Raw genomic sequence first — 24,368 nt, forward strand, 5'->3', positions numbered from 1 at the left:
TGCTGGAGAGCACGCACCATCTCATGAAGATGCTGATCAACCTGCTGCAACCACGAGGCACGTGGTTGGGGTTGGCCCATTGGCCTCCTCCACTCACGAGACTACCTCGCTGAGAGAATCTGGTGAGCAGGATCAGCATCAGGAAAACGAGCCACATGTCCATACAGCCACAGCTGACGCTCACGGACTATGCAGCTCACAAATCTCATTTGAGTCTCTCTCAGCAACCACTCATTGGACACAAAGTCCGACCAGCGATAGCCAAGGATTCTCCGAAGAGACCTGGTACCAAAGGAATTAAGTCGCCGTCTCAGATCCCTAGTCAGAGTCCAAGTCTCACATCCAGAGAGCAAGACTGGAAGCACCAAGGACCTGAAGACTCGGTCTTTCGTCCTCCCGCACAGGTACCGGTAGTGCCATTCCCCATGATCCAGTGAATCCATGACTCCCCAGGCCCGAAGCAGACGTTGGTTGACCTCTGACTCACAACCAGCAGAGACATGAATATCACTGCCAAGGAAAGTGAATCTCTCCGTGACCTCAACATCCTCACAACAAACAGGTACAGATAAGATAGCAGCATCCAAGATGTTATTGAAAGCCTGCATCCTAGTTTTGACCAAGGAAACTCATAATACCAAGGGCTCTGATTCCTCATTCAGCACCTTGAGGGCCCTCAAAAGGATATCTCGTCTCTGCAAAGATGACTGCATCATGTGCGAAATCAAGATCAGAGATCTTGACATTCCCAAACGATGCACCGCAGCTTGATCTCTCCGACATCATCCCCAGAATCCATTCCATACAAGCGATAAAAAGTGTGGGGGCCAGTAAACACCCTGACTCCAGCAACAACTGGAAATACGTCAGAGATGGTACCACCACATCTCGCAGCACTCTCAGTACCAGAGTAGAGTTCAGACATCAGATCAATCAGTTTTGGTGGCACCCCACGAAGACTAAGAATCCTTCAGAGGACATCCCGATTCACTGAATCAAATACTTTACAGAGATCAACATAGGCTGCAAGCAGCCCCTGCCAAAACTCTCATCTGCATTCGGTGAGGACCCGAAGAGCAAGGATACAGTCGATCGTTGACCTCCTTGGTGTAAAGCCTGACTGCTCTGGATGCTGGTGCTCAAGCAGATGATGGCGAACCCTACCAAGAATTATCCGAGCAAAGACCTTGCCCAGTGCTGAGAGCAGCGTCACCCCTCGGTAGTTGTTGCAGTCTTGGTGATTACCCTTCCCTTTCCAGAGAAGGACAATAAGGCCCCTCTTCCAGTAAGTTGGGATGATGCCTGTGTTCCAGGCAGAGCACAGAACTGCATGCAATGACACAAGTGCAGCATTTCCACCAGCCTTGAGAAGTTCAGCATGGATGCCACAGATCCCTGGAGCTTTACCCCATTTCAACCAGTTCACCGTAGCCTGTGTTTCCACAAGCGAAGGTGGACAACAGTTGATTGGAGGTTCAGCAAATGGGATACGAACACCCCTAACATGCAACTCAACAGCTGGTGGATCAGCATGGTACAGCCGCTCAAAGTAACCGGCCCAGCGGGTCTTCACTTTGGACTCCTCTGTCAAGAGCCCACCACCCTCCGCTCTTATTGCAGTACACCGAGGGATGGGCTTGGAGGAATGCAATGCACGAGTTCCCCTGTAAGCAGGATGAGAATCCCTTGACCACAAGTGATGTTCTACCCCCTCACAGATTCCTCACACATAGGCCTCCTTGTCTACCCTATGCGTATGAACAGTTTTACACTTCAGCTCCCTGAACAGCTCAGTTCTGCCATTCAGCCTCGCCCTGCAACTCTGGTCAATGGTATCCAGTGTCCCTTGAGAGACAAAATTCCTCTTCACCCTCCGGTGAGTTCCAAGACATCCACCGGCAACGTCAAGGACGGTAGTCTTCAAGTCACTTCACCACTCTTTAGGATTCCTCAAAGCACCCAGACCCCCCAAATCCCCACCCAGCCTGTTCACAAAATCCTCAGCTACCCTCTCATCCTTAAGCTTGCCAACATCCAGCCTTGGCTGGGATGGTACCATTCTCCAGGATTTAAGCTGTAACTTCAGAGTTGCTACAACAAGCCTGTGGTCGGTATTGAGGAACTGAGCACTATGGTGCACCCTACAGTTCTGGACCATCCTCCAGCGACCATCAATGAGCACATGCTCAATCTCCTTTGCCACACCACCTGCGTTGGAATAACAAGTCCAGTGATGAGCTTGTGGGTGCTGAAGCCATGAACAAGCCACCCTAAGTCCATGACTTCTTGCAAAGTCGAGGAATTCAGTACTATTCTGGTTCACAGTTCCAGACCCATGGGGACCAACACATGTCTCATAACCATCCTTAACAGTAGGGTTGGGAATACAACCATACTTTTTTTGAAAGGAGTGTTTTGTATGGCCAAATTTCACGCTAATCACGAATCCGTTGAACTTTTTGACATCGGATGATGTCTTTGGTTGGTAAAATGCAAAAATTCAAAATGGCCACCAAATTTACCCACTTTTCAGGTAAAATTTGATAATTATGGCTGACTAGGGCATGTAAAATTAGGGTTGGACACACATCGACTTTTTCTCTATTGTCCCGTTGAAAGGAGTGTTTTTTTATGGCCATTATTCACGCTGATCACAAATCCATTGAAATTTTTGACCGAGGATGATGTCTTAGGTTGGTAAAATGCAAAAAAATCAAAATGGCCACCAAATTTACCCACTTTTTCAGGTAAAATTTGATAATTATGGCTTACTAGGGCATGTAATATTATTACATGCCATGTAATATAAACATAGGATCATCATAAACAGTAGGGTGGCAAGAAGAAAGCCATTACTCAAAAAAGTGCACCTTGAGTCCCTGCCGAGATCAGGCCATCCCTCTAAGCTGGATGACCAAACAAGGAGGAGACTTATCAGAGAGGCCACCAAGGGGCCAATGGCAACTTTGAAAGAGCTACATGCCTTTATGGCAAAGAATGAACACTGTGTGCATGTGACAGAAATATCCCAAGCACTCCACAAGTCTGGCCTGCACAGTTGGGTGGCAAGAAGGAAGCCATTACTCAAACAAGCTCGAATGAGCTAAGATCCTCGTCCTCCTAATGATGACATCATAAAAACGAATATGACGTCATTGTGATGTATCAGGTTTGCAATAAATTATCTGTGCTAATGCCCGGCTTGATTCCCGCAAACAAAATTCAAACAGCTTGCCTAGTTTCGGAGATAATGGTTTCGGCAATTTCCATTAGCGGCGATATGACGTCAACTTTTTTTCTAGGAAGAATTTCCAAAATCGGAGATGGTTACTGCCTGCGCGTGGGCTTTCTGCATATACATGGCAAGTTTCATGAAGATCCGATGAAAACTCTGGGTTGTGAAACAAAAAATGTCAAAAAATAGGAATGACGTCATAAAAATTGATATGACGTCATAGTAATGTATCATATGTGCAGTAATTCATCTCTGCTAATGCTCTGTTCGAGTCCCACAAACAGAATTCAAAAAGCTTGCCTAGTTTCGGAGATAATTTTTTAGGCGATTTCCATTAGCGGAGATATTTTGACATCATAACTTTTTTCTCGGAGGAATTTTCAAAAGCGGAGATGGTTACTGTCTGCGCAGGGTATTTTTACATATATACGCCAAGTTTCAGGAAGTTTCTATGAAAACTGTAGGCTGTGAAACAAAAAAAGTCCACAAGAACAACAACGTGAGTAAGACTTAGAGATCCTCCACGAGGATCTAAAAAGCCCACCTTGAGTCCCATTGGAGGTATGCAAAAAACCACTCCAGAGAATCTGAAGACATTTGGCAAAAAATGTTGTGGTCTGACAAAAGCAAGATGGAACTTTTTGGCCTGAATGCAAAACTATATTTTTGGCACAAACCCAAAACAGCACATTACCCAAAGAACACCATTCCAACTGTGAAGCATGGTGGTAGCAGCATCATATTATGGGGAAGTTTCTCATTAGCAGGGACTGAGGCACTTGTCAGGATAGAAGGGAAAATGGATGGAGCATAATACAGAAAAATCGAGAGGAAAACCTGCTGTCTTCTGTAAGTAAGCTGAAATTGGGACAGAAGTTCACCTTTCAGCATGACGACAACCCGAAGCACACAGCCAAAGCTCCACTGTAGTGGCTGAGGAACAAAAAGATAAATGTCCTTGAGTGGCCCCGTCAGAGCCCCGACCTAAATCCAAAAGAAAATCTGTGCCATTATTTGAAGATTGCTGTCCATGAACGCTCCCCATGCAACTTGACTGAGCTTGAACAGTTTTGTTCTGAAGAATGGGCAAATATTTCCAAATCAAGGAGTGCAAAGTTGGGAGAAATCCATCCCAACATACCCACAGCTGTAATTGCTGTCAAAGGTGTTTCCACCAAGTATTAACTCAGGGGAGTGGACACTTATCCCACCTGGATATTCTAGTTTTGTATTTTAAATTAATTTTCTGAAATTTGTATAATTTGTTTTTCACTTGGAAGTTGTGGGTTATGATGTGTAAATAAAAGGTAGCAAAAGTCTGATTTAATGCAATTTTTAATTCCAGGCTCTAAGTCAACAAAAGGTTAAAATTTTGAAAGGGGGGGGGGCATAGACTTTCTCGAGACACTGCAATTACCCTTTCCGAAGGATTCAGAAAGGGATTCACATTTGAGTCCATTTGTTTGTCTGTTTGTTTGTCTGCAGAGAACTTTTCTTGTTATACTGTATAAAGAGGTTGCCCAACCAGTTATTATAGCAATTTTAATCAAACTGCAAAATGTTCAACAACATTTGAATGTACGAACCATCATGGAATAAATAATAGAACTTCATTCAAGTTGATAAAAAAAAATTCCAACCGTAGTGTGACAATGATAAAATGATTTGCTTTCAATCAGTCTGTAAAAGTAGAGTGGGATATGATGCCACACGACTTTGATTACAGCATGGAGGTCTTGAGGATCACGTGCAACCCAATGATGAACATCAACATGTCGTGTAATTTTATCTTACACGTGATCGAATGCAAGGCCTCAATATATTTACAATGGTTGAAGCTTATTTCTGTTTCGCTGATTACGAAAGCAGAAACACGTGAACATTATTGCTTGAAACACTGCCCTCTTGGGGTTGTTGGTGATGCATCACCCCTCTGCCAGAATAAAATGAACACCATGATTTATAAAACAATTTTAACAATGTGTGATACGAACACAATCAAATAGACAAGGAAAAAAAAAACACATTTTTAAAAAATGGAAAAACATAGAGGGATGAAATCTCAAAAAACAACCAAGGTAGGAATGACACCACATTACAATGCCACAATATGACACAGCAATCCTCTAACGGATCATCATAACGATGTATTTTGACATTTTACTTTTGTTGTGGGATTGTAATGGATGAAGAAGAAGAATAACAATGAAGAAAGACACCACATTACAATACGACACCACAATCCTCTTATCCTAGGGTCCCGAGTGCTTGGGATCCGAGGGTCCTGATTTCAGATCCTGCTCTGCCGTTGAAGTAATACCAGGTGGGGTTGACTCAGCTTGTCATCCTTCCAAGGCCGGCAAAATGAGTACCAGCTTCCTGGGATGACTGAGCCATTTGGGTATCCTGTGTTGGAGTGGCGACCTGTCGAGGATTGTGCCCAATTGCCCAGGAGAATGCTTCGGCAGCACCAACGCTCTGTACAGAGTATGGTCCCAATGGAAATCCTCTTATGGTTTTCCATCACGACATATTTTGACATTTTACTTTTGTTGTGGGATTGTGATGGAGCAACGTCAAAATATATCGTGATGGTAAACCAGAAGAGGATTTTGGTGTCGTATTGTGATATCGTAATGTGTGGTCATTCCTCCCTTGTTGGGTTGGTGTTTTTTTTAGATTTCTTTGCTCTATGTTTTTACATTTTTTAAAAATTGCTTCTGCAATTTATTAAAATAAGAAAATGCGAAATATTTTATATATCTTGTTATTTTGTTTTGGATTAAATCCATCTGTGTTATTAAATTTGGCTTATGGTACATTCTTCCCCTCTCCCGCCCCCACCCTTCAATCCTGGCTTTTGGTTCAATGCACTGTGGATTACCACATCTGTGGAAATGTCAATGCGATTACCATTTTTTAAAATAATAAAATGCTTAATGTTATATATATATATATATATATATATATATATATATATATATTGTTTTGGTATGGATTAAATCCATGTATGTTATTAAGTTGTTTGAATACTTTTTTCTGAATATAATGTCGAGGTTCATATGAGAAATAACACACAGAATGCAGAAGAGGGGCAGGAGAGAAGGGGGGGGGGGGGAGGGAAGGACAAAACAGTGGGGAACAGAGACATTAGGAGATCTGTGGAAGGGAGAGGGATGGGGCGGGGAACATGGGGTATACAAAATGGACATTAGAGGGACTTTCAGGAAAGAAAGCAGGGAATTTGAAGGAGATGGGTTTGGGGTGGATTAACGGGGGTAGAAAAGATCATGGTTTTGGATGGAGAAAGATAAGACGTGGTGGTGAACAGTTGTTGTGAAAGCCTGCATAGAAAAAAATGGGATTGGGATTGAAAAAAATTGGACTGAAAAAATGGGATTGAAGAGAGTGTGGAAGTTTATTCCAAAGGCGGGAAAAAAGAGGAATGAAAGAGCGAAGGTGAGTAGTGATTTGTGATTTTGGTAGTTTTACCAGAAGAGGGTTGCTGACTAACCTAGAGTGCCCTGCGGAAATATGGTGGGGATGTCACGGACAGTGTAGGGAGGGCCAGAGCAGCGAGGAGATGGTTGAAGACAGAAAGACCACCGACCTGCCTGCAGTGAGAGAGTGAGAGGCCCAAAGACTCAGCCTCATCGCGGGAGATGACAATGATCCGAAATGCTTTGGTTTCCACAGCGTGAAGCCAAGAAAGGTGAGAGGCAGGAGCGCCAGCCCAGAGTGGAGAACAGTACTCCATCAGGCTGCGGACGAAAGCTTTGTATGTGATCAGGAGCTCAGGTGGGCCGAGGAAGGACTTTGCACAACGGAGGATTGCCGATAACATCCGATAACAACCAAACAAGGTCAGGTTGGAAATATGGCTTTCCCAGGAAAGGTCATGGCAGATAGTGAGACCCATAAGCTTGAATGAAAGGACTTCTTCCAGAGGATTGTTGAGAAAATAGATGTGGGCGGGGGGGGGGGGCGAAGGGGTTCCAAACGGTCCTATCGGAGAGACGTCGTGAGAGTGTGAGATATGTTAGGATTGAAAGACATGTTCCACATGCTGGACCAGTTTGTGATTTTATCCAGATCTGCAGAGTGAAGAAGCTGCTGCTTGCCGGTCTGAGGGATGACAGATGGTACGACAGAAGGTTGAGTCATCAGCCAAAAGATAAAGATGATATGTCAGAGAGTCGGAAAGATCATTGATGAAAACCAGAAAAAGAACAGGGCCCAGAACGCTGCCTTGAGGAACTCCAGCCTGGACAGGAAGAGGGGATGAGAAAACTCCATTTCGGGCCACACGTTGGCTGCGACAGGAGAGGAAGTCTGCAAGCCATGAGTGGAGATGGCCTTGGATACCATCAGAAGAGAGTTTGGTGAGCAGGGCAGGGTGCCAGACTGTATCGAAGGCATGTGATATGTCTAGGGATATGGCTCTGATTTCATGTCTGGCATTGAGCATCTCCATCCATTGTTGGGAGAGCAGAAGCAGCAAATCCAGGGTCGAGTGGCCTGGTCTGAAACCAAATTGATGATCGGAAATCAAGTCATTGGAGAAGAGGAAGGATTTAATGTCTGAAGCGATGATGGATTCCATAACCTTGCTGATGATTGGGAGAAGGCTGATTGGTCTGCAGTTGCAGGGATCTGATTTTGCACCTTTTTTCTGCAGAGCATGTTTCCTGATTTCCAAGAAGATGGCAGATGACCTTGAGTAAATGAGAGGGTGAACAGAACAGAGAGAGGGTGAGTAAGAGCAGAGGAGCAGGTTTTTAGGACACGTGGGCTGATGCTGTCTGGACCGGTTGTAGAATCTGAGTCGAGGTTTGACAACAAGCTCTCCCCCTTGTCAGGAGAAAAGGACACAGAGTCCAGGGACAGTTGGGTGCGACTGGATAAGGTGGGTCCAGAAAGTGATGGGTTTCAGACACAAGATTTAGATGCAAACACCGAGTTTTGGCATTCAGCCTTTTCAGGTGCGGTGTCAGCAGTACGGTCATTTGAGGTAAGGCAGGGGGTGGAGGGGGAACATACACAAGAAACAGATTTGATTAGACGTCACCAGGATTTGGAGGAGAGAGGGGTTTGGGGTGGGTGGGATTTATTTTAATACCTCACACACGTGTTCGTTGTAATTTAAGATAACTCTGAAATATGAATTAAAAACGATTTTTTGACATTTTTGGGTGAAAAAGCACAAAATGGTGTTTTTCACAAAAAAAATATCAGCATCTGCAGCAATTAAGAAATCGGCTTTCATAATCAGCACAAAATTCGAATTCAAAAAACATCCTCAAACCTTTTGGCCTCAGACACGTGATTAAAAGGGCCCTCGCTCTGGGAGTACATATGAAATGAGAGAGTTCATCGAACACCTTACGGTCTTGAGGAAAAAACACCACGCAGTCTTGAGGAAAAAAGGAGCCTGGGCGGGGTCTGTGATTAGCCAATTTGATTGTTCGAGATGATGTAAAATGCTGTAATTTTTTTGTCGAAGTACTGTTAAACGGAAGGTTTTTCAAGGTACCAAAAAGGCGATTTGTGTTCCAGTGTTCAAGTATATAATTAAATTGAAATAGAAGAAAGATTTTAAAGGTCGTAGAAAAATAATTCAGAAGTTTAACGCCGTTGATGTAGTGGCGTGTACACCACCTTATTTAACATGTTAACATGAGTTCTTCATGCCTGGTGTTTGTATCATTTATGACGTCATTAAAAACAGTAAGTTTCCTGTTTGGAATGTTTTTATATTTTGTTTCACGACCAGACATACAGTTTAAAAAAAAATTACCTTTCCATCATGACGCATCGCACGTGCGATCAGGACGAATTCAGAGGCAAAGTAGTGCGAAACTACAGGTTCTTGTTCCGATTCGTGTTCAAAATATAACATTCCATTCAAATGAAGTTCCTCAATCATAAACTGATGTTTGAAGACAGACAAAGTGAACCGATTGCCAAACCCCCTCTTTGTTCCGTGCATGTGGGGTAATAATGTTGCGGGGCCGGGTATCGGTCGCGAGCACGACCGCTAGATGGAGCTGCGGAGTCAGCTCCACCGATCACCCGGAATGTTTCGGTCATCATCCCGGATAACTCCGGAGCCGACGGGTCCTATATCGGACCGAAGTTCACCAATGATATCGACCACGTGGGGTAGGGTCGATTGCCAATTTCAATTTACCTAAATACCCACGTGGTCCAACTACCGGGGAAATTCACCCTCGGCCGACTTTGTCCGAATCGAATCGCGATCGCCGACTCGGATCCGGCATAACCAAGCAGAATTACCAAAGTCGAGCCGGACCAAATGACAATTTACCGGCCCGAACGGCCGTACTAATTCTCAAACACGCGTCCTGTCAAACCAATGGAGGAAAGGACACAGACAAGCAGAAACATTGAACAAATGGGGTTTATTTAAACAACAATAATTGGGGAATGAGGGAAGCAGGGAAGAAGCAGAGTTTAACCGAATATTAATAAGCACATACGCAAGGTATGTACAACACAAGCACTTATACAATTTACTACTTGGCAGACGGGCTCACGGACACACACAAAAACACACACACACACATACACAAATAATCGGACCAAATGGTCTTTATTTGGACCTCCAGCCCAGAGGACAGTCGGGCTGAAGACCAGGGTAGCTGGCTACCTGGCCGCGAGCGCGCGCCTGGATGTCCATTCCTTCCCGGAGCTCCGGTCACAGAAGGACGGACCAGCGCAACCGAACCCAGCTGAGGTGAGACGAGGTGATCGCCCAAGCTCGCGATCATGCAGAGGAGGAGGACGACGACCAGGGCGGCGACCACTCACGAAGACTGATCAAAGACCACTGACGACGGGGACTACTGACGACCAGGACTGACGACGACGAGGACTGTGGAAAAATCTCTCCTCAGACCAGCAGTCTGCACTCTGATTCCCTTGTCCCCTGCGTATGGGGGTGGGGGGTGTCTCCGCCCTCCCTGCTTCTCCACACCGGACGGCCTTGTGTACAGAATCCCTCGTCGCCCTGTCACTGGCCAGTTTTGGCGCGCATATCACTCGCCATCGCTCTCACTGGCCAAAACGGGCGGCAAGCCCTTCGATTGGCCAGGTGGCGTGGTGACATCACATGGACCGCCCCTCACACAGTCGGCGAAGCCCGATTGGCCGAGCGACTGTCACGTCACTCGATGCATCCCGATTGCTCGAGAGCCAGCGCGATGCTCCTCCTTTAACTCCGCCCACGTACGTGGTCGAACACATGGGGATAATGGCATCGGGCAGAGCGAGGTGAAGGTGTTGCTGGCGTTGATGGGGGTGTAGAAATAAACTAAAAGAAAACCTGACTATTAAAATAACTTCACAGCGCATGAACATTTATTTACCCATTAGACAAGGGACGGGAGCTATCTATAAACACATACTTACCGATATAACTGATCTATAGGAACCTGGATGTCTGTGCTCATGGTTTCCAGATTCACAACAATATATACATTCTTTTGCTGCATTTAGTAACGAGGAATAAATCTCGTCGCGCTTTTCATTCTAATAATATGTCACACATCACATGAAAGAAAGAAACACAGAAAGGAGTTTTGAATGTTGGATGCAGGGAGTTGACTGTGTAGAAAATAGTGTTATCGACTTCTACTCACCGTTAAAGGTTGATGACTTTGTCCAGTCTGAGTGGTGTCCCATAAGCTGGTGAACTTTGAGTGAGGGTGATCACTGTCACAAGTTCAAAAAGAAGCAAAAAATGGAGTATCAGCAGTGGGCCAATTCGGCGTTGTGTCCACCAAATAATTTGACTCGGGTGTCAGAAAAGGCCATTGCCCGTGGGAATAAGCTGCTCACCAAACAGGGTTCAATGAGAGTAGTCCTGTGGTGGAAAGGAGTGAAAACCCTTTGAAGATGGAGGCACAACATTGCACGTGGTACGAAGCTCCGAGTATAGAGAGCAAAGTACTGCTTGAGAAAAATGGTCATGAACAGGCACGTGGTATGAAACCCGTGAGTCTAGAGAGGAAATAAATCATTGAAAATAGGGATGCAAATGTGGTTTAACTCCGGTGAACTCCAGTGAACTCCGATGAACTGGAGTTTAACTCCAGTGAACTCCGGTGAACTTGAGTTTAACTCCGGTGAAACTCAATTCTGTGAGTCCTTTCCACGATGGTGTAAATAGCGAGCTGCTAGGCAGGAAAAGCGTCATCTCACTTCCCTTCAAGCCTTCGTCCACGTTCGTCCCTCAAGAGAGAGGTCCTCGAGCCCGGTAGTGGTGTTGGGCAAAATAATTGGCGAGAAACCAGATAAAAACCACACCTGCATTACTGCCATCGGTTGGACAAGTAAATGGAACAAAGTTGTCGATGTAAAAGTACGAAGAAATTGGCATCGATGAACAGTACACCACGACTGCAATACAAGAAAGGGATTTAAAGAGGCATTGTCATGGTGACTCGTGTGAAACGAAATGTTCTCCACAAATGAAACTTTGAAGCACATTTCAGTGGCCACATCACATCCGATAAACAGATGGTCGATGATGACCGTTAATATCCTCCACCCGTTGGTGACTGCAGCCAGATGAGTGCCATTGTGCCTCTGTGCTCATATCGATGTTACGTATGAGGGTGGAAAAAAACCAGCAGGGAGGAATTGTCATTGAAACAGGTTTCAAAGTTCACCTTGCAAGAGAGTGGACTCTTTAGGGAAAACAAACCTGAGTAAATTACCTCAACATGACCACCTGAGCACAGACTTTTGGAGAGGATAAACCAAGAAGAATGTTGTGGCGATAGGATGACTTCATTGCAAATGATGTCAACTTCTGTCGGGGCTTTTATGTTTGGATGTTATTTATTTCCAGGTTGTAAAATCAACACATGCTGCCATGCTTCTGGGTAGACTTGAGAACACGAGGAGTGATTTCAAGCCAGTCAGGGTTGACTGGTATATGGTGGTGGCCTTGTGGTGAGTGCTGAAGCCGAGTAGATTATAGTCATCATCCTCCAAGGTTGTGGCTTTGAAATCAGATTAATGGCACTCGGCAGCAGTGTTAATGATTTGAATTTTAAGCCTCTGGATTATGTTGTGAGTGTCAGTAAGTTTTGATAAACTCTCAGGGAGAGAGTGTTCTGCAACCCCACCATGTTTCACCCCCAGTTAATCCAGCAGGTGGATGGAGGTGAGAAGTCGCCAGAGGAGGGTCAGGTACGGTCTACCACAGGGAAAGGAAGGCAGCCATGTTAATGCTTGGGAAGGCCAATGGGTGACCCCTTGTGGTGAGTGAGGCAGCTGCTGCGCAGTTCGCAAGCATACAGATTCTGTCCCTGCATTGATACTGCAATCCTTATTCCTCTTCTTTTCTCCCAACTATTGTCCCTTCAGTCTCCTCAACTTTTTCTTCTTTGCCCTCCTCGCTTCAAAAACAACCAAACAATCAAAAAAACCGTCTTTTTCTCACTCAAAAACACGAACTCAATCGTCCTGTAATTCTTGTACTTCATTCTTTATCCCTTCCCTTTATCAATATCTCCAAACGAAATTTTCATTGGATGAGATGCTTCTTCCTTTAAGGTTTTTGAATGTTGTCCAGCGCTCCTTCCCAATTCCATATCCAGGAGATGCATGACGTCATCACCGGGCGCTGAAAGAAGGGAGTACATATTCATTGTTCACTCCGTTTGTTACTTATATTACGAAATCTTTAGATTTCGAAAGTATATTGATGACTTCCATCCTCTATTTGTGTGTTTGTGTGTTTGTTTGTAGGCACGATAACTTGAGAACGGAAGAAGCTCCCAATGTCAAATTACACCACGTGATTCAGGAGGGTGATGGCGAGCGTCGATTCGATTTTGGTCAAAATCGGTCAAAGGTCAAGGTCACAGTGAGGTCAAACATCCAAAAAAAGTTATAACATGAGAACGGAAGAAGCTACCAATGTCGAATTACACCACGTGATTCAGGAGGGTGATGGCTGGCACTGATTAGATGTTGGTCAAAATCGGTCAAAGGTCAAGCATTCGATTTTTGACGGTTTTGTGCAGAATCATCGTAGAAACTTCTGGTTTGCGTCGCTACCTTCTCCAGAGACAGCTTTTATGAGACAAGGTCAGAGGTCAGGTTGACGATTTCGTAAGTACCAGTCTATGACTGCTTGTTACTTACAAAATCTAAAGATTTTGTAAGTATATTGATCAGTTCCGTTCTGTTTCTTTGTGTGTATTTGTTTGTTTGTAGGCACGATAACTCGAGAACGGAAGAAGCTACCAATGTCAAATTACACCACGTGATTCAGGAGGGTGATGGCTAGTGCTGATTAGATTTTGGTCAAAATCGATCAAAGGTCAAGGTCACAGTGAGGTCAAACATTCGATTTTTGATGGTTTGGTACAGAATCATCGTAGAAACCTCTGGTTTGCGTCGCTACCTTCTCCAGAGACAGCTTTTATTAGACAAGGTCAAAGGTCAAGTTGACGATTTCTTAAGTACCAGTCTATGACTGCTTGTTTCTTTGTTTGTCCAGGCGATATCTCAGCCATCCTTTGAGTGAGGAAGCTGAAATTTGGGGACAAAAGTGAAGATGTGCTTTGGCAAAAAACGATATTTAAATTTTTAGATCCTTGTGGAGGATCTCTAAGTCTTACTCATGTTGTTGTTCTTCATCTTCTTCTTGTGGACTTTTTTGTTTCACAGCCTACAGTTTTCATCGAAACTTCCTGAAACTTGGCATATATATATGTGTAAAAATACCCTGCGCAGAGAATAACCATCTCCGATTTTGAAAATTCCTCCGAGAAAAAAAAGTTATGACATCAAAATATCTCCGCTAATGGAAAACGCCTAAAAAATTATCTTCGAAACTGGGCAAGCATTTTGAATTCTGTTTGCGGGAATCAAACAGGGCATTAGCAGAGATTAATTTCCACACATATGATACATCACTATGACGTCATATCAATTTTTATGACGTCATTCCTATTTTTTGACATTCTTTGTTTCACAACCTAGAGTTTTCATCGGATCTTCATGAAACTTGCCATGTATATGCAGAAAGCACACGAGCAGGCAGTAACTATCTCCGATTTTGGAAATTCTTCCTCGAAAAAAGTTGACATCATAATATCGCCACTAATGGAAATCGCCTATACTATTATCTCCGAAACTAGGCAAGCCGTTTGAATTATGTTTGCGGGAATCAAGCCGGGCATGAGCACAGATACTTTATCACAAACCTGATGCATCACAATGACGACATATTCATTTTTATGACGTCATCATTAAGAGGACGAGGATCTAACTCATTTGAGCTTGTTTGATAAATCACTGACTTGTTATCGATTTATTAATTGTTATTTGTTTCATTTCTCATCCTGGCAAATATCTCAGGCACCTTTTGAGCTCGGAAGCCGATATATAGACATGACAGTGACCAAGTGATTTGGCTATAAAAATTATTCTTGATTTCTTGTTTAATCAATTCATTATTCATTTTTTGATGAATGACAACTTTCAAAACGTTACAGATTCGGATGAAATTGTGGTGGTTTTGGGATGCTATTCGGCAATTGATCGAGAAATCAATTAGTTTATGATTAATATTTATTTTAATTTTGCAATTAATCAATGAATTAATAAATTCTTTCACACCGCTCCACCCCAAATCAGTCTCCATGTGTTACATGGAGAGTTAGTATCATTTGAACACATAAACTATCATTTATACACATATACTATCATTTGTACACATTTACCTCAGAAGTACATTTGTACACATATACTGTCATTTATACACATAAACTATCATTTGTACACATTTACCTCAAAGTACATTTGTTTACACACATAAACTGTCATTTGTGCACATACACTATCATTTGTACACATTTACCTCAGAAGTACATTTGTTTACACACATAAACTATCATTTGTACACATTTACCTCAGAAGTACATTTGTTTACACACATACACTATCATTTGTACACATTTACCTCAGAAGTACATTTGTTTACACACATACACTATCATTTGTACACATTTACCTCAGAAGTACATTTGTACACATAAACTATCATTTGTACACATTTTCCTCAGAAGTACATTTGTTTACACACATAAACTGTCATTTGTACACATTTAGCTCAGAAGTACATTTGTACACATAAACTATCATTTGTACACATTTACCTCAGAAGTACATTTGTTTACACACATAAACTGTCATTTGTACACATTTACCTCAGAAGTACATTTGTTTACACACATACACTATCATTTGTACACATTTACCTCAGAAGTACAATTGTTTACGCACATAAACTATCATTTGTACACATTTACCTCAAAGTACATTTGTTTACACACATAAACTATCATTTGTACACATTTACCTCAGAAGTACATTTGTTTACACACATAAACTGTCATTTGTACACATTTACCTTAGAAGTACATTTGTTTACACACATAAACTATCAGTAGGGTAAGAATACTGATTCTGGCTCACTTTTCCCCATGTAAATGAATGGGGGATTTTCAGCGATTTATATTTTTTTTCCCTAAAAATAAATCCCCTTTTTATCCCAAGGTATATTTATTTGTCTCCCCTTTTAACTTGGAGGTTGAACCTCATTGAATTGAACACCTGGGGGTTGAACAGCTCACTCATTGAACCTATAAAGATTTGTTCATTCTCAAATTCCTTCAATAGTTTAATTTTCTTTGCACAATAATCCCCATCTAAAATATTGACAAACAAAACATTTGAATCTTTATATTTTTTAAGATACCCCTTTTGTGCCATTACGAAATGATAAACTTCTCTTAATGCTCTTGTTTGACCACCTCCTGAGCCACATATCATTTTGAGATTATAGTAAATTGTTTTTTCATTGTTCAATTGATAACCATCAAAGTTTTCAGTCCATTCAAGGATATTCATTTTTTCTTTACATCCTCTAACTTACTAGTTTTTAAATTAATTCGCTTATTTGTTTTATTTACCTTTGTTTTAGTTATTTTTTCAATAAGACTTATTTGATATTTTTCACATTCATTATGTTTTCCATTTATATACCAAGACTGAGATTTTCTCCACTCTTTAGTTTGATTAATACTTGGTTTAACCATTTATATATTGTGAAAAAATGCGGTAGCCCTTAAAAACCCTAACCCATCTTCCCATCGTTAAAACATAATCTATTTTATACACTCTATCATACAATATCCATATGGAACACAATCTATTCCATTATCTAAAATAAATCTCTTATCATCAAAGGCTCCTAATGCCTTTTTATTTACTTCTTCACTATATATGTTATGTTTATAACTTCTTATTGTATTCATTTTCCTATATTCTTCTTTCTTATTCATCAAACAATTATAATAATTTCTAAAAGTTATTGATTTCTTTATTACATATTTCTTTATTCCCTTTAACCTCTTATCAATCTGTTCACCATACTTATAAGCATATGCCTTTGCTCTCAATCCAATAAACTCACTCATTACTTTTCCACCCAACTCATCCTTAAACTTACCAATAACCTTTTCATTCTTTTTGGAAAATAACTCACTCTTCTTGCTGAAATTACTTGTATCATATACTCCAATATTTTTCTTCATATCTTCATAAACATCATCAGTTTTTATATCTAGGATAAAACTATCAGTATCCATATACAACAATGAAACATTTTCACCATACTCTTTCTTTAAGTCATTATACAAATAATCATACATCAATATCTTTGATAAATCAAGAACTGCTGTTCCAATATAAATTGGTTTATCCATTACAATACTTTCCTTTTTCATATGAATTGCAGAAAAGTTCTCTGAAAAAACCTCTTCTCTCTCAAAACTTGGTTTATTTATCAATCTCGAAGCTTCTTTCCAAGATGTTGCGAATCTAATGTTTTGCCTGTTTCTAACATTTTCCATAGTCTTTCCAAATACAGCATTATTCATTAATTTATAAAAGTCCCCTTCAAATTTTACTTTTGTATTTGCTCTCATATCTGTATTGAATTGAATATACTTTTTCACCCAAGGACTTTGTTTAAATTTTAAAACTCTATGAATTTTAGCTACTCTCAATCCTTCTCTCAAAAACTGTTTTAAGCTTCTCTGATGCAAAACATATCCCTCTTTATCATAGAATGTTGTTAATAACTTTTCTGTTGATTTACCTTTAATATTAAAACTTTTATGATAATCACTTAACCATTCTTTCTTTGGAGTTTCTTTCTCACATGCAAAAGGAAGATCTTTATGCTTATTATGAAGATCACTTTCGGGTACCTCAAATCAACTTCAAAATAATAACCTTCTTCTTCGTCATTCAATTCCTCTTGAGAAGAAATAACAATATTCATCAAAGCCTTTTCATAATTCTTTTCTTCCACCCACTCTAATTTACCATAAGGTAGAGATTGAGACATTGCCCATCCATACAAATTATTAGCATCAAAATACATCAAATAATTACTATCTTTTTCACTATCATAATTTGGGAGATATTTATTATTTGCTTTAGCATATCTTTTTGAACATACTTGTGATATTCCACCTCTCTTGGACTTCTCAATCATCAAAAGCATATCCACATCACTGATTAAATCTATATCTTGTTTTGTCATTTTCAACATTGCACTCCAAGCTAAACCAGGAGCTGTGAAATAGTGGGCAGGATCTAACCCATAACATTTTTTATTATGACAGAGTGATCTAAAAGCTTCAAACACATCAGCTAACAATAAAACATCTGTTTTTAGATATAAATCGTGATATTCTCCAAGGTTCTTTATCTTAAATATTTTCCATATTTCTTGTGCGTGTTTATATTCCTTATCACTTATCTCTTCTTCATAAAGGTTATTATAGAAACTTTCTTTTGAAGGAAGTTGTGTTTCTTTAAATCTCATAAATGAATCCATATAATCATAAGGATAAATTCCCTTACTTGTAAGAATTTTCTCTTTACTTTGAATTTCATTCCTTGTTTGAATTTCCTCTCTCGTAAGAATTCCTTCTTTAATCAGAATTTCATCTTTAATCTGAATTTCCTCTTTAGTGAGAATTTCCTCTTTTGGAAAGAATGAATTAAGTTTTGAAAAAGAGTCTGTGGAGCTTAGATTTGATGCGAGGTAGGCTAGTGGTGTTCCCATAAACTTGTAAGAATCTAAAAACCTAATACGAGTTATAGGTTTTGTGAATATCATTTTTGAAAATGAAATATACTTTTGACTTGTGTTTGTTATAGCAGAAATATTCCCTGGTGTTTTTGAAAGTTCATTTATAAATAGATGTGTATCATAGTTGGCGCTGTTGTGAAGAAAGACTGGAATAAAAGAAGGTAATTTATAATTAAGATTACAACAGGAATGAGCGGGACCTCTATATTTACCAGTAAGATGACAATGGTCTCTAACTTTAAACTCCTTAATTTCCCCCTCACAAATATGACAGATATTGTTCATTCTAAATTCTAATTTTTCTTCTTTGGTTAATTTCATCGGTTCATTTGTTTCTTTCATTAATTTAGTGAGTCTTATACAATCCTTTTCTAATCGTTTTACAAACTCTTGTGAAGCATTTTTTCCACGATAATGTTCAAGTTTGTTATACTTTTCTCCAACAGATGATTTGATATAATAACAAAAACCACAAGGAATATGTTTTTGATATTTATTTGTATATGGTTCTTTTGGATTAGGAGAAGCAGTATTTATCTTTTTAAGGATACATTCAAAATCAGCGTATATCACAAATGGGTGCATGATAGATTTATTATAATCTTCAAAATAAATCTTTTCACCAGGTTTAGGCATTGTAATTACAGCTGATTTATGATTACTACAATATTTTGAATGTTGTTCTAATCGTTCTTTTGTATGAAATGAATTAAGACATAAACTTACAAGGATATATTTTGTTTTGCTGTTCTGAATACCTGAGAAGAGATTAATCTTGATAAATTATTGATGTATGTGTAATGTGAATTCTTTCCAACACTAAAATATAAAAGGTCAATGTGTGTTTCTTCATTTTTATAGTTGTTTGAAATTTTTAATATTTGAACTTTGTTTGTATCCGTTAATCCATATACATTAATAGAAAGATTATTCTTTTTCTCAAATTTAGGAATATCTGTTAATGGCATTGGGAATTTAAAATCTTTAATGTCCAAGGTATTCTCATATTTCATATATTGTTTTACTCTTTCTGAATTACATTTTGGTGGATGTAAGTGAGCAAGAACAGACCAGAGAAAACATTTATTATCATTGTTCTTAATATTAACAACTGCCTTCTTTAGTTTTATTTCTTTTGGTAATTCAATATAAGAAGAAGCTTTAAGAGGGTTTGATTTTAGAATGTGTATATCTAAAAGATGATTTTTTAATATTGAATCCACTTCCTACCACTGTATTATCAACATCCTCCTCTTGTCTTGATAGTTCTTCATAAACCCCACTATTCAAAAAATCTTGAAATGATGTTATAAAATGAAGATCTGTTCTCATATAAGGAGTTTGTTCTTCATCTTGTCTTTTCATATTCATTTTCACTCCCATATAAAACTTTAAAGTTTTTATTTCTTTTAATGTCTTTTTTAATAAATTTTTTCAACATCGGGTTTCACTATTTCAATTGATTCAGCTATTGATGATGGACTGGGTTCTCCAAATTGAAAAATCCTTATTTTTATATGCCCTTTAAATGCCTCATCAGTGTTTTTAATATAATAGTCTCCCTTTACTTTAAACTCATTTTTCTTGTGTTTTTGTGATTGAAGATGTTGATTATAACTACTCTTCAAAACATCCTTTGAACAGATATCACAATGTTTTCTTTCCAACTCAAGAGGAGATATTTGATGAAATAGATTAAATGTGTGTTTGTTGGTTCGGAGGTGTTTTCTATAATGTTTATATTCGTGATTACAAACATCGCAGTACGTTGTATTCACCATATTTATAGAATAAAACTTTGCTTAAACTAAAATTTTCTTGATGAAAATTTCGTTTAATTATAGGTGAATCTGTGCTTAAAAACATTTTATCCTCCAACTTTTTCACTTAATAAATACAATGTTTCAAGACACAAAAGACAAGTTTCAATCAATCTCTTCATCTGTTAAAGATACTGAGAAATATGTCAAGGATGTAAAATTGAACAAAGATAAATATAACAACTATTGGATAAAAACTATTATGGTAAATAATATGAGTTCTTCAATTTCCTTCAGTGGAAGGGCTTTTAGTATACCTGGTAGAACATCAATTAAAGTATCTCTAACAAAAGTTTCTCCTCTCCTTCTAGTAATATATTCAAAACTAGAAAAAGCAATGAAACAAGAAAAAGTATCAAAGAACAAAAACCTTATGGATGAAGCTTTAGAAAGAAAAGATAAGACCATCTGTAATATGCAAGGAGAAATTTGTATTTTTTTTCAACAACCCTAAAGATGTAAATCTTGATGAAATAAAGGATGTTAATATATCAGGTGAAATGACATTTCGTTCAATAGTAGTTAACGATAATTTTAAAATTACCTTTAATATAAAAAAATGTTGTCGTTGAATCTGATAATGAAAAAAAAAGTATATCGATATCGATGGTAATATACAACTAAAAGTATAGATGAATTTCAGTTTAAGTAAAGTTTTACTTTATAAATATGCTAGACTTTCCTGATTCTCCATATGACAAATTTGAGAATTGTCCTGCGTGTGAAAGACAGGGATTAAACACAGAGTCAAAAGCCTATAAACAATGTATATTCTGTGATTATCTTCTAATTAATGATAATAAAAAATATAAAAAGGAAAATAATTCTTTTAGATTTACACCAAAAAATGAATTAGTTTACAAGATTGATTAGAGAAGTGAATGTAAAGTATGAGGATGATAACACACCTTTCCTTACAAGGGAAGAAACTGAGCGTATAAGAGAAATGTTCAAAGGATTGTTGTTGTATATTATTCATGGATGTAATTTTCAGGGAAATATCAACACAAGATATTGTATAAATAAAATAATGGATTATCTTGAAATTAAACCTGAACTTAGGATAAAATATAGAGTTTCTAAAAAAGCCAATAATAAATTAAATAACCTGTTTTTCAAATATATAAATGAATGATTTTTTACCTATTTGGGAAAATAAGATAAAATTTAACAACCATAAAAATCTCCCAAATTCATTAAGATGTCTCATAGTTGGTTCAAGTGGATGTGGAAAAACCTGCTTACTTTTAAAAATGCTCCTCACTCCCAACTTTTTAGATTATGATAATTTAATAATTTTCACAAAGTCGAGTTTTCAACCAGAGTATCAACTACTCTCACAAGGTTTTAATGCTGGTCTTCAAAAAGAAGATATAATAGGTTTATTTAAACGTCAAAAAAAACCTAAATGATTATAACATTGAAGATATAATTCAACTATTTTGTGATACACAGAGATGTAAAAAAGAAATCAAATCTTATAACTTGTATTCTTAGTGATAATACGGATGATATACCGTCTCCCAAGATTTGGATAAATCAAAAAGAACCTCGTTATCTTTGATGATTGTGTTAATGAGAGAAACCAAACGGTAATGGACAGCTACTACACAAGTACGAGACATTCTTCTTGTAATTGTATTTATCTTAGTCAATCGTACTTTCAACTTCCTCGTCGTTCCATCAGAAACAATGCTAATACTTTTATTTTATTCAAGTTAAATTCAATAGATATCAATAATTTTTGGAGAGATAATTGTTCTACATTATGTAGTAAAAAGAAATTTGAGGATTATATGAAGCACACGACTGAAAAATATAAATATATTGTTGTGAAACAAGATGAGATATTAAGGGATATATTTTTTGTTTTATAAACAATTACATATATAAATGACAACTATTATTATAAATCTTGTGGGTAAATCTGCTTCTGGAAAAAACTTTCATAAATCAAGGTTCTTGTGTAGTACAAATGAGAATATTGTAAATTTACTTAAAATACACCCCGTGATACGCATTGTATCAACAACAACTAGAGCAATAAGACCTGGAGAAGTAAAAGGTGAAGATTATCACTATATTTCAGTGGAGGAACATATGCGATTGAGGAATGAAGGACAAATATTTGAGGAGGTTTCTCTTGGTACAACAAAATATTCACATTGTAAGAGTGAGTTAAAGAAACTAAAATCTGGTGGTGTTGGGATATTAGAAACTAATCCAGAAGGAACGAGACAAATTATTAAATATCTGACCTGAGTGAAGATTTTATCATTCGGTTTTGATGTTGATGAAGAAACTCAACACAAACGTATGAAAAGCAGAGATGCAAGGATTAGTGAAGAAGAAATTACAACTCGCATTAATGTTAATAAAGAATTTGATGAAATATTTAAAGAAAAGGATTTATTTGAACACATCTACTTGAATGATGAAGAAAAGGAAAATTTCCCTGTTGATCTTTACAATTCATTAAATGATATTTTACAATAAATAAATGGATACAAAAGAAAGAGCAAGAAGATTTAAGGAACATCAAGAGTTGGTTTCAAAAGTTGTAAAACAACAGGAAGACATAAAGAAGAAGCGCAGACAGAAACTAACGGGCGAAGAAGCATTTGAAAAAAAACAAGAGAAATTTTTTAAACCACTTTTAAAAACTTCCCAAGAAAAAATGAAAGATGTTTCCACAGTTCCCACAGTAGAATATACCCCTAGAAAGCGTCAAATGTTAAAAGATTTCAGTCAAATGACGGAGGAAGAATTAGAGCATTTAGGAGAATTAGAATATGATGATGAAGGTTTATTTCAACAACTGGAAGAGATTAATCAACCCCCTGATTATATTGTGAATGCTGTTCAAAACAATGAATATTCAGCGGATTCAAAAACCAAAGCAGGACTCATTCCAACAGAACAACCAGCAATATTTCATCTTGTTCAAGAAAAGGTATTGATATTTAATGATGAATTAAGGTTCTTAAGTTCTGCTCAACCCCTGTTAAACTAACTCCGAGATTAATGTTTCTTCTCACAAAAGATGGAAGACAAGGTTCAACTGTGAGGATGAATCAAAGTATATTGATAAACCATTGGATATGGAAAATAATGATGATAGAGTATATATTGATTTGCTGAACACTCTAAATTATAAGGTTATTCTTTCTGGTAAAAGTAGGAAGAATGAGAAGGAGAAACACATTATTCAGGCTTTAAGTATCCTTGGTTCAGGTATTAGTTTTCTTCCAAATGACCCATCGCAATTAGTTAATAGACTGTTATTGTTGTTCGGCAGTAAGAAGGCTGGAAATAACAATTGTTTTAATGAAGCATCAGCCATTTTAGACCAGTTGATGAACATGAAAATAATTAATAAATCTCAATATAAAGACATTTTAACTCATATTAAATAAGATGAGAAGCACAATCCTGAGTTTTAATTTCACAACAAGCGACCACACATCTTCATTCCCATACCCACTACAACTTGACACAACAAAAGAATATGAGGCATCTTTATTGTCCATGGAGACTTATAATACCTTATTTAATATAACCGAGAAAAATGACAAGTTTAGTTATAATCCGGGAAGTGGATACAAAGCGATAACAGTCTCACCCGGAGCATACGAGATTTCTCAAATATCTTCCGAAATTGCTCGTCTTATGAAAGAACAGGGTGATGAACCAAAAAATATTGTTATAAACATTCAAAAACATACTTCAAAATCAACGATTAAAGTTAAAAATAACTACAAGGTTGATTTCACAATTGATAATTCATTTAGAGAGTTATTAGGTTTCTCCTCAAAAAAGATTGAAACTAATGGGACGTTTTACAGTGATAATGTCATTCAAATATCCTCAGGAATAAATTCGGTGTTAATTCACTGTGATTTGATTGATGGTGCTTATAATGATGGATTAAAACCAAATACAATATTTTCATTCAGCGCATACTCAACCCCAATTGGTTATAAATTCAATATGGAGCCTAAAAATTTGGTTTATCTACCTGTGTCCAGGAAAACCATACACAGAGTAAATTTTAGGATAACCGACCAAGATAATCGTGTGATTTCTTTTAATGGAGAAGTTA

The 24,368-nt window shown here is 38.3% G+C and overlaps 1 protein-coding gene across 3 annotated transcripts in view; it reads right to left on the minus strand.

Annotated features, from left to right (window-relative positions):
• LOC147029374 (triple functional domain protein-like) overlaps positions 1–24,368 on the minus strand; it is a 497,357-nt gene that overhangs the window by 463,323 nt on the left and 9,666 nt on the right. For all 3 annotated transcript variants that reach the window (XM_085872379.1, XM_085872381.1, XM_085872378.1), the window contains exon 2: positions 4,117–4,168. In XM_085872379.1, coding sequence (XP_085728505.1) covers positions 4,117–4,168 — 52 coding nt within the window. The remainder of the gene's footprint in view (positions 1–4,116; positions 4,169–24,368) is intronic.

Source organism: Eptatretus burgeri, chromosome 3, assembly GCF_056783735.1.
Source record: "Eptatretus burgeri isolate ZD-2024b chromosome 3, Ebu_testis_v1, whole genome shotgun sequence".
Taxonomy (NCBI): Eukaryota; Metazoa; Chordata; class Myxini; order Myxiniformes; family Myxinidae; genus Eptatretus; species Eptatretus burgeri.